The sequence below is a fragment of the Sus scrofa genome, chromosome 16 (genome assembly GCF_054392235.1).
Source record: "Sus scrofa isolate SSC_HxYL_T2T_F1_AM1 chromosome 16, Sscrofa_HxYL_maternal_Yorkshire_Landrace_v2.0, whole genome shotgun sequence".
Lineage (NCBI taxonomy): Eukaryota > Metazoa > Chordata > Mammalia > Artiodactyla > Suidae > Sus > Sus scrofa.
The window spans coordinates 64,977,799-64,992,265 of NC_139398.1; the positions used below are offsets into that span (position 1 = coordinate 64,977,799).

The following is a 14,467-nucleotide window of genomic DNA, read 5'->3' on the forward strand; positions in this document are numbered from 1 at the left end:
GCTTCCACTTAAGATTTCTCACCATGGCAGAGGGGAGGATGAAGGTCTTGGAAAAAGACAGTGTGAAAGGCAATTTCGGAAACAAAAGGCCTGTTTGGGTGGTGCAGTGGTTTAGATTTGAATCTATATTTTCTAGATGTTTGACTATACAAAGATTCAATTTGCACCTCTGTAAAATGTGCTTGAAACCACCTACTCTGCAAGGTGTTTTGAGAAACTAAAGGGACAAACTATGAAAAGATTGTAACATAGGGCCCAACACTAGTAGGTTTGCTTCTTATTTGTTTTCCTGGCTATTTCAACCCCGGAAACATTAAGCCTGTTGTTCTATTTAGCTCATCCATAGCTTTCCTCTCTTTAGCATGTCTTTGGTGGGAGAAACTACTATACGAGGTCTCTAGGTTTCTAGAATCTCCTGAATGTTTTACTCCTGTAATACATTGATAATATTTACTCTATTCCATTCAAGAATGTGTTCAAACGAACAATATACTCTTAATTACTAATGGACATTTCATTAATAGTGAGCTTGATGGGCAAATTTCTGATGGCTTCCAGTTGGTTCACCTTTTTGCTTGCCCCCACCTTTCCTGTTTTGCCTTCTGGGCCATCCTTTGCTTTCTTGGAATGCGTCCCCATCCCTGCCACGGCTCGTCTGCAGAGGGCTTCCCTGATCCCTTTTAAAAGTCACACAAACACTCCCTTTTCGTTATCCTGTTCTGAGCCTCTGTTGAGCACTTATCATGACTTGCCACTTTCTTGTGTGCGTGTGTTTATTGTTTATCTCTCCTTATTAGAATATAAACTTCACAGGAGCAGAGACCTCATCTGCCTTCTTCTCTTCAGTACTCTCAAGGTCTAGAATGGAACTAGTACAGGGCATGTGCGCAATTGATAAATGAAAGAGGTGAGAGTCATTGTGAGCAGGTTTTCGTAAGCCCCATGCTGGGCTCTGTGTGTGAGAGTATGGGGGTAGGTGGTGGTGGTGGTGGTGGAAGGGTGATTAAAGAGATGGAAAATATAACCACTTTTCTTATTCACCTTTCCCTTTTCCCAAATTATAGCTGGCCGGACTCTAAACATACTAGTGAATGATTAACTAAAAAAATTGAATATTATGTTAAGTGTATTAAGCAAGTCACTGGTTCAACCTTTTTGTAGCTTTTTTTCATTTTTCCCACTGAGGCTACAGCAGAACTGTAACCTGCATGTAATCCAATTTTCTTTTTTGGCCATCCCAGGCACATGGAGTGCGCATATGAGTTCCTGGGGCAGGGATGAGATTGGAGCCTCAGCTATGACCTACACTGAGGCTGCAGCAATGCAGAATCCTTAACCCACTGTGCTGGGCTGGGGATCGAACCTGCGTCCCAGGGCTCCAGAGATGCCGCGGATCCCATCGAGCCACTGTGGGATCTTGTAACTCAAATAATACCTGTAAGTGCCTCTTGGCAATTTTATCATTGTTGGAAAAGGAGAAACCCAAGTAGTTACTTTCAAGAGTCTAAATAATCCTCTTTCTTGAAGACAGAGGGCACAATTCACCTGCCAAACTGTGACCTTCATCAGGTGATCTAGCTGGGTCATGAGGTGAAGAGGAATGGGTTTTCGGAGTTAGAAAGACTCCCACTCCCGGCACTTGTTAGTTGTATGACCTTAGGCAAGTTGTTTCACGTCTCTGGTAACAGCTTATTCATCTACATTATGAAAATGATATTATCTAATTAATGCATTCAATAAATATTTATTGAGCACTTACTACATGCTAGGCATTGGGAAAAAAGTGGTGTCCAAGCCACTGTTCCTGTCACATGGGAAGCTTACAATCAAATAGGAAATAAGGACAGTGTTATTCGTGTATGTACCCCAGTTTTGGTATGCAGAGTGGTTCTGAGAATGAAATGAGTCAAGTGGACCTATGAAGAAGGTCCCAGAGTCCATGTCCATGGTCATACACTTCATCATTGGCAGTACCAGGACTTAAATCCAAGTTCAGTATTCCCTCCACGATGCCACTTGGTCAAGATTCCTTTGAGACTTGTTAAAATGCAGATTCTGGGCCTAACAGCACATTTTGCGAACAACACAGCCATCTGCAACCAATTCAAAAATCTTCAAATGTCAAGACAAACTATAATAATAAAAGACAAGACTTCGGTTTCTGCCCATGAAGGATTAACTGCTATGAGAATGTTTCCTTCTGCCATAAACAACTAGACAACAGGACAAAATATCTGAACAATGTTTTTCAATTACTGCACAAGAAGCTGTATAGGACTGTTAAATCAGAGAGGAGGGGAACAAATGAGATACTACCCACACAACTGCTCAAGCTTAGTACCCAAAGCAGTTTCCAGGTTACAGGCCAGGAAGCGGGAATCCAAACAAAGCCAAGTGATCTCGCTGAGTTAAAGAGAAACAGGTAGACTTTGGGGAGGGTGAGGCAGGTTGAACTTGTGGGCAGAATACCAGAGAGTGGGAAATACACAAGGAGAGAGCTCCGGAGGTCTGCAAAGGAGTCCTCTCCAGTCTCTGAACAACATAACAGAGAGAGAGAACACATGTGTGACTGGAGTTTCAGAAGAAATGGAGCTAGAGGGAGAGAGGACGACTGCAATTATTTGAATGCGAACTCTGATGATATTGGAAGGTGTGGATGGTAAATCCTAGAGTACCACTAAAAAGAAAGAAGTAAGGCTAGTAAACTCATAGGAGATATAAAATGGACTCATAAAGAACATTTCATTAATCCAAATCAAAAGAAGGCAAGAAAAAGGAACAAAGCCCAGGTAGGAGAGGGGAAAAACAAATAGCAATGTTGTTGATTTAAACTCAAATATACTGACAGTTACATTGAATGTAAATGGCTGAAACATGATTTATAAGGCAGAGATAGTCCGGTTTGGTATACATACATGATCCAACTATATGCTGTATATTAGGCAAATATGTCCATATTCTAATCCCTAGAACCTGTGACTGTGTTAGGTTATGTAATAGGGAAGAACAAATCTGACTCCATATTGAATTTGTTTCTTTTACTTTAACCACTGTATTCTGTTGCTTCTGCTTCTATTAAGAATGTTGCCTATAGGAGCTCCTGTCGTGGCTCAGCGGAAACGAATCCGAATAGGAACGATGAGGTTGCGGGTTCGATCCCTGGCCTTGCTTAGTGGGTTAAGGATCTGGCGTTGCTGTGAGCTGTGGTGTAGGTCGCAGACGCAGCTCGGATCTGGTGTGGCTGTGGCTGTGGCATAGGCCAGTGGCTGCAGCTCTGATTGGACCCCTAGCCTGGGAACCTCCATATGCTGTGAGGGTGGCCTGAGAAAAAAAAGAAAGTTTCCCATAGCCTGAAATACACAAGACAGCCCATTCTCAGGCTCTGACCTTTAAGGGTATAACACTTTTCCATTCATACAGAGAGAAAAAGTTGCAGAACAGAGAATAACATTTAACATTTGTCTGGCTAGAGGTTTATGGGAACGTGGTGACATGACCTCTGTGGACAGCTACAGGAACAAAGGACTCCAACGCCAAGAAGTCCTCACCAACCAACCACACCCCTCCTTCACCATAATTTAAAAATGCTTTGCTGAAATCCTGCAGGGAGTTTGGGGTTTTCTGGGGTATAAGCCTTATATTCCCCTTGCATGGCTCTGCAATAAACCTTTTTTTGCTCCAAACGCCCATGCTTCAGTTTCTTTGGCCTCACTGTGGTGGGCACAGGAATTTGCATTTCGTAAAGTTGCACAGCAAAGAGTAACTAAGGTTGCAGATGGATTAAGGTTGCTAATCAGTTGAACTAAAAATAGAGAGATTATCCTTGACTATGTGGGTAGGCCCAAGGTCATTCCAAAGGTCCTTAAAAGTGAAAGAGGTAGAAGATGTCAGAACCAACAGGAGACGCATCCATGGAAGAATAGCCAGAGATATTCAGTGTTGCTGGCATTGAAGATGGAGGGCAGGAGCCATGAGCCAAGGGATGTAGGTGGTCTCTAGAGGCTGGAGGAGGCAAGGAAATAGATTCACTCCTAGAAAAGAAAACAGCTCTGCTGACACCTTGATTTTAGCTTGGTGAGACCCATGTCAGATTTATGACCTAAAGAACTATAGGACAGTGCATTTACATTGTTTTAAGTTACCAAGTTTGCAAAAATTTGTTACAACAGCAATAGAAAATACCTGCTGTCTACAGGAAACCAACTTTAATACAGAGGCGCAGAAAGATTAAAAGTGAAAAGATAGAAAAAGAGACTAACGCTAATCAAAAGGGTGATGGAAAGGATGGTAACATCAGACAGCACAGATTTCAGAAGAAAGACTATCACCAAGATAAAGAGGGTCATTTCACAGTGATAAAGGGGTGAATTAATCAAGGGGATATAATATTTCTAAATATTTATACACGTAATAACAGAGCTTCAAAATATTTTCTATAAAAGCTGAGAACTGAAAGGAATAGTTAGAGGCTTCAGGTCTTCACTCCTGGTAATTCATAGGACAAGTACGAAACAAATAAACAGTGAGTTCCCGCTGTTGCTCAGCAGTAATGAGCCTGACTAGTATCCATGAGGATGTGGGTTCAAACCCTAGCCTTGCTCAGTGGGTTGGGGATCCGGTATTGCTGTGGCTGTGGCATAGGCCATCAGCTGCAGCTGCAATTCAGCCCCTAGCCTGGGAACTTCCGTATGCTGCAGGTGCAGCCCTGAAAAGACAAAAACAAAAACAAAGAAAGGAAAACAAACAGGTAAGAAAACCAGTAGAAATACAGAAAATGTGAACATTATAAATCAATTAGACCTGACACTTGGAGAACAGTCTCCCCAACAACAATGGAATACTCATTCATTTCAAGTGCCCATGGGACAGTCACTATATCTTGGATAAAAAAAGATACAATAAATATAAAAGTTATAACAACCACTGAGTATATCCTATGACTACAATGGAATTAAATTAGAATCAGGGAGTTCCCGTCGTGGCGCAGTGGTTAACGAATCCGACCAGGAACCATGAGGTTGCGGGTTCAATCCCTGCCCTTGCTCAACGATCCGGCGTTGCTGTGAGCTGTGGTGTAGGCTGCAGATGTGGCTCGGATCCCACGTTGCTGTGGCTGTGGTGTAGGCCGGCAGCTACAGCTCCGATTTGACCCCTAGCCTGGGAACCTCCATATGCTGCAGGAGCGGCCCAAGAAATAGTAAAAAGACAAAAAAAAAAAAAAAATTAGAATCGGTAACAGTAAGATTAGAAGTTAAACAATGTGCTTCTAAGTAACAACTCATTGGTAAAAGAAGAAATAACCAGGGCAATTAGGAAACATTTTAAAACTGAAGAGGTAAAATCCCCAAATATATAAAAATTTGTGAGTTACAGTCATAGCAATGCTTAGAGCTCTGAATGTGTATATTAGAAAAGAAAAAAGGTCTAAGATCAGTGATTTCGACTTCTACCTGAAAATACTAGGAAAGGAAAAGCAAACAAAATGAAAGAAATTATGAAGATCACACATGAAGTCAATGAAATAAAAAAATGGAAAAATAATAGAGAAATCAATGAAAACTGAAAGCTGGTTCTTTGCATAAAATTGACAAATCTAGAGCCAGGATGATCAGGAAAAAAAAAAGCAAAACAAAACTGCCAATGTCAAGGATGAAAGAGGAACCCTACAGAAATCAAATGGTATAATAAGAGGATATTATGAACAACTTTCCTTCAGTAATGTCAGATGGACTTTAGGTGAAAAGGACAAATTCCTTTAAAGACACAGATGACCATGTGCTACTCAAGATATAATACGTAACTGGAATAGTCCTATATCCATTAAAGATATTTAATTTATAGCTAAAAACCTTCTAACAAAGACAAATCTAGGCCTAATGGTTTCACTCAGAAAACAGGATATGAGGGAACATTTCCAACTCATTTCATAAGGGTCTTAGGACAACATTAAAACAAGGCAAAAATATGAGAAGAACAGAAAACTGTAAAAGAAGAACTACAGAAGAAGACATCAACAGCTGTCAGGAACACAGATGTAAAAATCTGTATCAAAATTTTAGAAAGTTGAATCCACTAATACATAAGAAGGACAATACATTGTAACCAAGTATGGAATGCAAGGTTGTTTTTTTAACATTCATATATCTATCAATATGATGATTAACATTATATAATATGTTAACAGGACAAAAAAGAAAATAAATATGATCATCTCAGTATATGTAGAAAAAGAATTTGATAAAATTCAACACCCACTCTCAGAAAACTACAATAGCAAGAAATTTCCTTAACAAGATACAGAGCATCTACAAAAAAACCTACGACTAACATTCTATTGAATGGTGTAAGAATGACTGCTTTCCCTATAACAATGGAGACAAAAAGAATGTTTGCTACCATCACCTCTATTCAATGCTGTACTGTAGGTTCTGGCAAGGGTGATAAGGTAAGAAAAAAAAGCCATACAGATTGGAAAGGAAGAGGTAAAACTACCTTTATTTGCAGACATATCTATGCAGAAAATCTACTAAAGGCTATCAGAATTAATAAGTCTGTTTAGCAAGGTTACAGGCTACATGGCCAAGAAACAAAGAAATCAATTGCAATTCTACACAGTAGCAGAAACAATAGAAACTGAGAAGCACTACCATTTACAATAGCATAAAAACATAAACTACTTTGTTATAAATATATGGAGAAGACACATATTCAAAACTACAAAAATGCTATCGAGAAAAGTTAAAGGAGAGCTAAATAAATGGAAAGATATGCTATTTTCAGGAACTGAACATTCAATATTGCTAGCATGTCAGTTCTCCCCGAATTGGGCTAGAGACTCAATTCAACTCAATAAAAGATCTCCTGCTCATTTTTTTTTTTCTAACAAAGGACCCAAGAATAGCCAAGACAATTTTAAAAGAGAAAGACAAAATTAGAAGGCTATGCTATCTGATTTTAAGACTTGGGGAAAAAAAAAAAAAAAGAATTCCCATCGTGGCACAGCAGAAATGAATCCGACCAGGAACTATGAGGTTGAGGGTTCAATCCCTGGCCTCACTCAGTGGGTTCAAGATCCGGTGTTGCCATGAGCTGTGGTGTAGGTCGCAGATGCAGCACTGATCTGGCATTGCTGTGGCTGTGATGCAGGCCAGCAGCTGTAGCTCCAATTAGACTGCTAGCCTGGGAACCTCCATATGCTAGGCGTGCAGCCCTAAAAAAAAAAAAAAAGACTTGTGATAAAATTAGGACAGTATAGCAATGGCACAAGGTAATCTGACAGGTAAGAGAGTATTTTTCAGCAAAAGATGCTGGAACAACTGAATACCCATATATTAAAAAAGAATCCCAGCTTTTATCTCATAATATTGAATACAAAAATTATATTGAAATGGATTGTAGACTAAACATAAGAGTGAAACTATAAAACTTTTAGAAGAAAACATAGAAAAAACCTTTATGGCCTTGGGTGACTAAGTAAAGATTTCTTAGGACAGGACCCAAAAGACAAGAACTGTAAGAGAAAAAAGTAATAAATTGGACATCCTCAAAACTGAAAACTTTTACTCTTCAGAAGACACTGTACAGAAAATAAAAAAGACAAGCCAAGGCTGAAAAATTATTTGCAAAACATGTATCTGATAAAAGATTCGTATCCAAAATATATAATAAACTCTTCCAAGATAAATAATCCAGTTAAAAAAAATGGGCAGAAGATTTGAACAAATACTTTACCAAGAAGATACATGAATGGCAAATAAGCAAGAAAAGATGCTCAAATCATCATTCATTAGTAAAATGCAAATTAAAATGACAAGGATGGCTAAATCACCCACAAGGATAGCTAAACGTAAAAACTGATAAGAGCGAGTATAAGGGTTGATACAGGACAATTGGAAGATGAGAAGAGTGAAATGGAACAATCAGTTTGGGAACCAGGTTGGCATTTTTTTTTTTTTTTTAATTGGTTGCACTGGTGGCATATGGAAGTTTCCAGGACTGAATCTGAGCCACAGCTGTAGCAACACTAGATCCTTTAACCCACTGTGCCAGACCTGGGATGGAACCTGCACCTCTGCAGTGATCTGAGCAGCTACAATCAGACTCTGAACTCATTGAGCCACAGTGGGAACTCAGGCACTTTTTTATGATGTTAAACATACATTTAGGAGTTCCTGTCATGGTGCAGTGGTTAACGAATCCGACTAGGAACCATGAGGTTGTGGGTTCGGTCCCTGGCCTTGCTCAGTGGGTTAAAGGATCCGGCGTTGCTGAGGCTGTGGTGTAGGCCGGCAGCTACAGCTCCAATTAGACCCCTAGCCTGGGAACCTCCATGTGCCATGGGAGCAGCCCTAGAAAAGGCAAAAAGACAAAAAAAAAGAAACCCCAAAAAACAAAAAACATACATTTAGCACACAACCCAGAAATTCCATTCTGGTTTTTACTCAAGATAAACAATATTTGTCCACAGAAAGACCTGTACATGAATTTTCATGGTAGCGTTGTTTCAAACACCCAAATAATGGAAACAACCCAAATGTTATCAGGTGGTGAAAATATAAACAAATGCAGTAATCCACACAATGGAATAACATTCAGCAATAGGAAAAAAAAAAGATTCACAAAACAACATGGATAAATCTCAAAGGCATTATGCTAAATGAGAGAAGCCAGACATAAAGGCTCTATGTTATATGACGCCACTTCTGTGACATTCTTGGAAAGGCAGACTATAGGGAGAGAAAGCAGACAGTGACTCTTTGGGGCTGGAACTGGGGGGAAGGGATTGATGAGAAGGGGTTACGAGGGAGCTATTTGTGGTGATAAAAATGTTCTATTATTTTGGTTGTGGTCATTCACGACTTTATATACATTTGCCAGGACTCACTAAATTGCTCACTTAAAATTAATGATTTTTACGACTATGGGTAAATTACACCTTAATAAAGTTAATTAAAAAGAAACTGTAGGAGTTCCCGTCGTGGCGCAGTGGTTAACGAATCCGACTAGGAACCATGAGGTTGCGGGTTCGGTCCCTGCCCTTGCTCAGTGGGTTAACGATCTGGCGTTGTCGTGAGCTGTGGTGTAGGTTGCAGACGAGGCTCAGATCCCGAGTTGCTGTGGCTCTGGCGTAGGCCAGTAGCTACAGCTCCAATTCGACCCCTAGCCTGGGAACCTCCATATGCCGCAGGAGCGGCCCAAAGAAATAGCAAAAAGACCAAAAAAAAAAAAAAAAAAAAAGAAACTGTAAATCAAAATATGAAAAAAAAGGGCATTTTCTCTCTTACAAGTAATAGTTACAAAATAATCTGTCAGTTTGGGTACACAACCTCTCCCCCTCTGTAAGATGATCATCTCAAAAAACACATACATCAAGAAACCAGGAGTTCCCATCGCGGCTGAGTGGAAACGAATCTGATTAGCATCCATGAGGATGCAGGTTTGATCCCTGGCCTTGCTCCCAGGGTTAAGGATCCAGCGTTGCCGTGAGCTGTGGTGTAGGTTGCAGACATGGCTCGGATCCTGAGTTGCTATGGCTCTGGTGTAAGCTGGTGGCTACAGCTCCGTCTGGACCCCTAGCCTGGGAACCTTCATATGCCGCAGGTGCGGCCCTAAAAAGACAAAAAAAAAGAAAAAAAAAAAAAAAGGAGAGAGAGAGATCACAATAAAGTATGTCCTCTGAAAACAATGTTTTCCATGATACTTGCCAAGAGTAGTGAGTCCCTCTGAGATAGATGTGAGAACATAGAGGAGTACAGGAGGCTCTAAGTTGGTGATGAAGCTCATGTGGTCCTGGGTGAGACATTCCAGGAGTGGGTAGTAAGATTGGCTCAGTTTCCGATATTGCTGCAACAGAAATACAAATGTCAGGACAGAGGGAAGCAAAAGACATGTGACAGTCCAGTGAAAATTGTCATTTGTCATATTGGAAATTGGGGCCTTACTTACACACAGATACACAAAATGAACATAAATATATAAACAAAGATATTTAAAATACATATATGGAACAAATGACATAATGACTCTCAAATCAATATTTAAAGGGGTTCCAATAAAAATCTCTTGATCTCCAGAAATTCTAATTTAAAGGGATAGCACAGCATTGTATGTAAGTTCGATTTTGGCTTACATGGTTAACACTTAAGGGAAAGTAAAATCTCTGTAGTATGGAATTTAGAAGATTGTGAATTAGTTTCCTGGGCTGGAATACTGTAACACTGAACAGCAACTTAATAGTGGCCAGGCAACCTTTTTTTTTTTTTTTTCTAACATCAAGAAATCTGCTATTATAATAGGATTTGGCATCACAGTCTGCTGTGTTTACACAAAGTCAACCCATCTAACTAAATCATAACTGGGTAAATGGCTTAATATTTACCATATACCATAGGCAAAAGATAAGTGCATGAGAAAGATACCAGAAAAACCTCAAATGAAACTCAAACCAGTATCAAAGAAGCACAACACTCATAAGAGAAACACAGCAGAGCAGTATTTATTAAAGTGCGATTAAGACTACCTCCCTAAGAATCACATGGGGTGCTTATTAAAAATGCAGTTTTCTATGGAGTTCCCATCATGGCTCAGCAGTTAATGAATCTGACTGGCATCCATGAGGAAGCAGGTTTGATCTCTGACCTTGCTCCGTGGGTTAAGGTTCCGGCATTGCTGTGAGCTGTGGTGTAGGACACAGACACGGCTTGGATCCGTGTTGCCGTGGCTGTGGGGTAGGCTGGCAGTTACAGCTTCTATTCAACCCCTAGCCTGGGGACTCCCATGTGCCATTGGTGCAGCCCTTAAAAAAAAAAAGACATAAAAAAGACTTGCAAAATGAAAACCTCTGGAGTGAAGTCCTCAAATGTGCATTTAAAAAATGTGTGTTAAGGGAGACCACCTACACACCCTCCATTTTGAGACTCCTGAGTTAGAGGTTTGCTTGTCTATAGAGAACAAATCAGAGAAATTCTTGGACCACATGAGGTTTTTTTTTTGGTGGACCTCAACTGGAGAGATGAGTTCCCTCAATGAGAAAGCTGTAACACATGGCAGATCTGACTCAAGTGGAGGCAGCCTTCAATGAATCTTCCATTCTACTGAAAAGAGGCTAGACAATTTTGGCTTGACATGTGGTTTCATGAAGACTGGCCTAGAAAGGTGGAAGAGGGGGTCACTAGCCCATTCGAAGGCCAAGGAGCATTTCTCATACAGGCTGACTAACGAAGGCCCCTCAGATCTTACCTGTACCGGGAGCAGGTGGGAAAGCCTGAACGAAGTAAGCATGGCATGAATTTGGTTGTGTTACTAAAGCAATTACTGCAACCACACTGGGCATATGTTAGCTTTTGTATAATCAGGTAGAGATGTTTTTTAAAAAGTCTGATAACGACACAGCTCCGTGGAGAAGCCTGGAAATGTGACTTCCAACAGGCATCCCAGTGATTCTGACGGGCCTCAACGTTTGCAAACCACTCTCGTAAATCACAGAAACTAGATGGTAGAGTAGAAAAGGGACCTAGAGATGGCTTTTGTTTACTTTAGTCATTTAAAGGAGAGGACACTGAAGCCTGGAGAAGGAGAGAAGGTGATTTATTCAGGGTAAATGGCCAGTGAGTGGCCGAGCTGAGACTCTATACCAGGTTGCTCAACTTCCAGTTCAGCACTCTGTCCGCCACAACAGAATTTTGACGGAAACCCAGGCCAAACGGGACGGGAAGTAGACAGAATAGAAACAAAGGAAGGAGAAGATCCTGTCGTCCGTTTTCTGCTCCAGGAAACACAGACCTTTTTTGAATGAGGAGTCGAGTTGTAAGCGATTAAGTGAAACTGCTAATTACGCTTTCTCTAGATAGAGAACCTAGAACACTCTAGATGACCAATTGGTCAGGAGGTGGTAGCTGCAGTTTTCAAAACTGCACATTTGATGATATAAATACAGCTACTGCAGTTGCTCAAATTCTGTAAGTTAAATCAAGATGCTGCCTTAAACCATAAAATGTTCTAGCGCTATTTGAACTCCCTGGGTTCCTCACAGCCAATCCAAGCCTGCAGTGCTGTTACTTCACGTTTCACACAAAGACTTCCATGATGCATGATTGCTTACTAGCAAGTCACTGTGGGACACTGACAGCAGCATTTTGACAAAGGCCTGGAGTACATTGTCAAAATGGTTGTCCCCGTACAACTTGAAGACGCCAAAGCTGACATAATTTCCACACAAGGCAGATTTGAGAGCTGAATAGCAGATGGAGATGCCCTTGAGTTTCATTGGATAAATCTGATCTTTTGAGAGACTCCCAAGGGACAGGATCTGATTACCTGTTTTAGGGTAAAAGCAGAAAGAGAAAGTGATATAAGTAGATGTAATTCAAAGCAGTTACAAGGCACAGTATTTAACATTTTCACTTTATTGCCAATGTTCGCTTCCCCCCCACTGTTCCAAGAATGACACCATCCACATAATGAAAGATACGAATACATACGGCAGTTGACCTGACCTGCGAAGTACAAATGGCCCAAGTAAAACCAATCAAGGGCACGGGAAAAGGTTTCTATTTCTTCTGGATGGTGATTACACGAGTATATAGAGATAAAAATTCATTGAGGTGTACTCAAGATCAGTTCATTTTACATACTCTGATATATATGTTCTCTCTTTAAGAAGAAGTTTAAAAAAGTAGGACTAGATAACTAAATCAGGAGAGAAAGATAACTTAGACATACAAGTTACTCTAAATTGTGGGGTCAATTTTCAACCTTTGTGCATGAACTTGATATTGAGTTACTTCACTCGTAGGAGCATTACAGGTTTGGTACATGAATTAAATGAAACAAGACACGTAAGAAGTTCTTGGCACAGTGCACTGTAAACGTTACTTCCTTTTTCTCCTTAGATTCTTTTTCAGAGGATCTGAAGAGATATTTGTTTAAAAACTGTATTTAAATTCTATGTTTAACCACCAAAAGACAAAGGAATGTTTATATAATCACCTTACAATTTTTTGTTGTTAGCACTTACAACCAACAATTTCTTTCTAAAACATATACTAGTAAGGCATGTTACTAGGCAATATTTAAGAATGCACTGTAAAAAATTATACACTCATACATCTTTCTTAGGTCTGCTTTTTCCTGTTCAAGTGAGTACCGCTTCTAAAATTGAAACGAAATTCAATTTACAAAGTTTAGAGGTATATTGTTGTGGTTTTGCATTGTGTCTATTGGGCTAAACAAGAATTAAGTTTCCCAGAACTCATTTCCCTGTACAATTGTGGGCTAGAATTGAGCAAAAGAGAAATCTATATGAGACTTGGAAGGTAGAAGTGAAGCAGCAGCCATGACTTTCTGAAGGTTGTTGTGAATAGAGACGTGACTAACAGACGGAGAAATTTTACTTGGTTTCAGCTTGTCCTTGTTCTTTCCTGCTCTGTGTCTAGAACTACAAGCCCTTATGACCAAGAAGGACTAGGAAAATTCTCTCAGAGCATGAAACAGGACCAACCCAGGGTGAACGGTTCCTCCTTTTTATCTGCCTTACTGAAACATTTCCATCTTCTGTGCATCCTTCAAAGCCACGTGGCTTTGCTTATAGTCTATACATTTGAGTGACAACACCATTGTAGCGAAGGCCAAAGCATATCTTGGAATCCACTCCATGCTGCATTCTGTACTCTCTCTCCTGATCTCATCCTCACTTACCTTAGAAAGATACTGCACGTTTCATAAGATCCCACTCCATATGATAGCATTTACTTAATTGCTACTGCATCGGAGGTGCTTGGATACACACATGAAAGAAATGAAGTCTCTGCTCTAAAGAAGTTCAGTCTTGTGGGAGAAATACATTTGTAAATAAATAACATTACACAACGTGACAATCAGCATCAGAGAGGCATGTCAAAGAGCTTATGGGAATAGAAGAGACTGACTTTGCTTGGGCAGGAGAGCAGTGTGGGAAAAACGTCACGGAACAGGTTACTTCCCTGGGAGCAATCGCAGGTTCCTAGGTGGCCCTTAAAGGAGAGACCACCACAGGATGAGGGTCTGTAAGTCTGTAAAAGCCGGGTCCTGCGGGGGAGGACAGTTCTCAGCCACTGCTCTTCTACCTGTGTCTTCAATGCCATTTAAATCAAGGTCGACCCTTCCCCTCCTGCCCTTTCCCAGGCAAGGAAAGCACTGCTTACACTGAGGGAAAAAGCTAGGGTAGTTTGGTGCTAGGGGTGGTGGTTTACATATTCTGGGTCTGTTGAGGCGGCCGGGGTCAAACAGAGAAAACTGGGTCATCTTTTGGGGATTTCTTATGCTGATGTCTTTATGGAGCAAGTAAAGAGCCTATGTTCTTCAGCATGAGATAGAATAGGCAGACCAAGAACTGTAATGGGGAAAACAATTTTTTTGGGCTTTTTTTTCTTAGGGCTGTACCTACGGCATATGGAGGTTCCCAGGCTAGGGGTCAAATTAGAGCTGTAGC

General features: G+C 40.5%; 1 protein-coding gene across 4 annotated transcripts in view; it reads right to left on the bottom strand.

Annotated features, from left to right (window-relative positions):
- The window catches only part of RANBP17 (RAN binding protein 17), a 324,083-nt gene that overhangs the window by 33,436 nt on the left and 276,180 nt on the right, over positions 1–14,467 (bottom strand). For all 4 annotated transcript variants that reach the window (XM_085001775.1, XM_021076682.2, XM_021076681.2 and 1 more), the window contains 2 exons: positions 12,101–12,315; positions 9,705–9,843 (listed from right to left, as the gene is read on the bottom strand). In XM_085001775.1, coding sequence (XP_084857901.1) covers positions 9,705–9,843; positions 12,101–12,315 — 354 coding nt within the window. The remainder of the gene's footprint in view (positions 1–9,704; positions 9,844–12,100; positions 12,316–14,467) is intronic.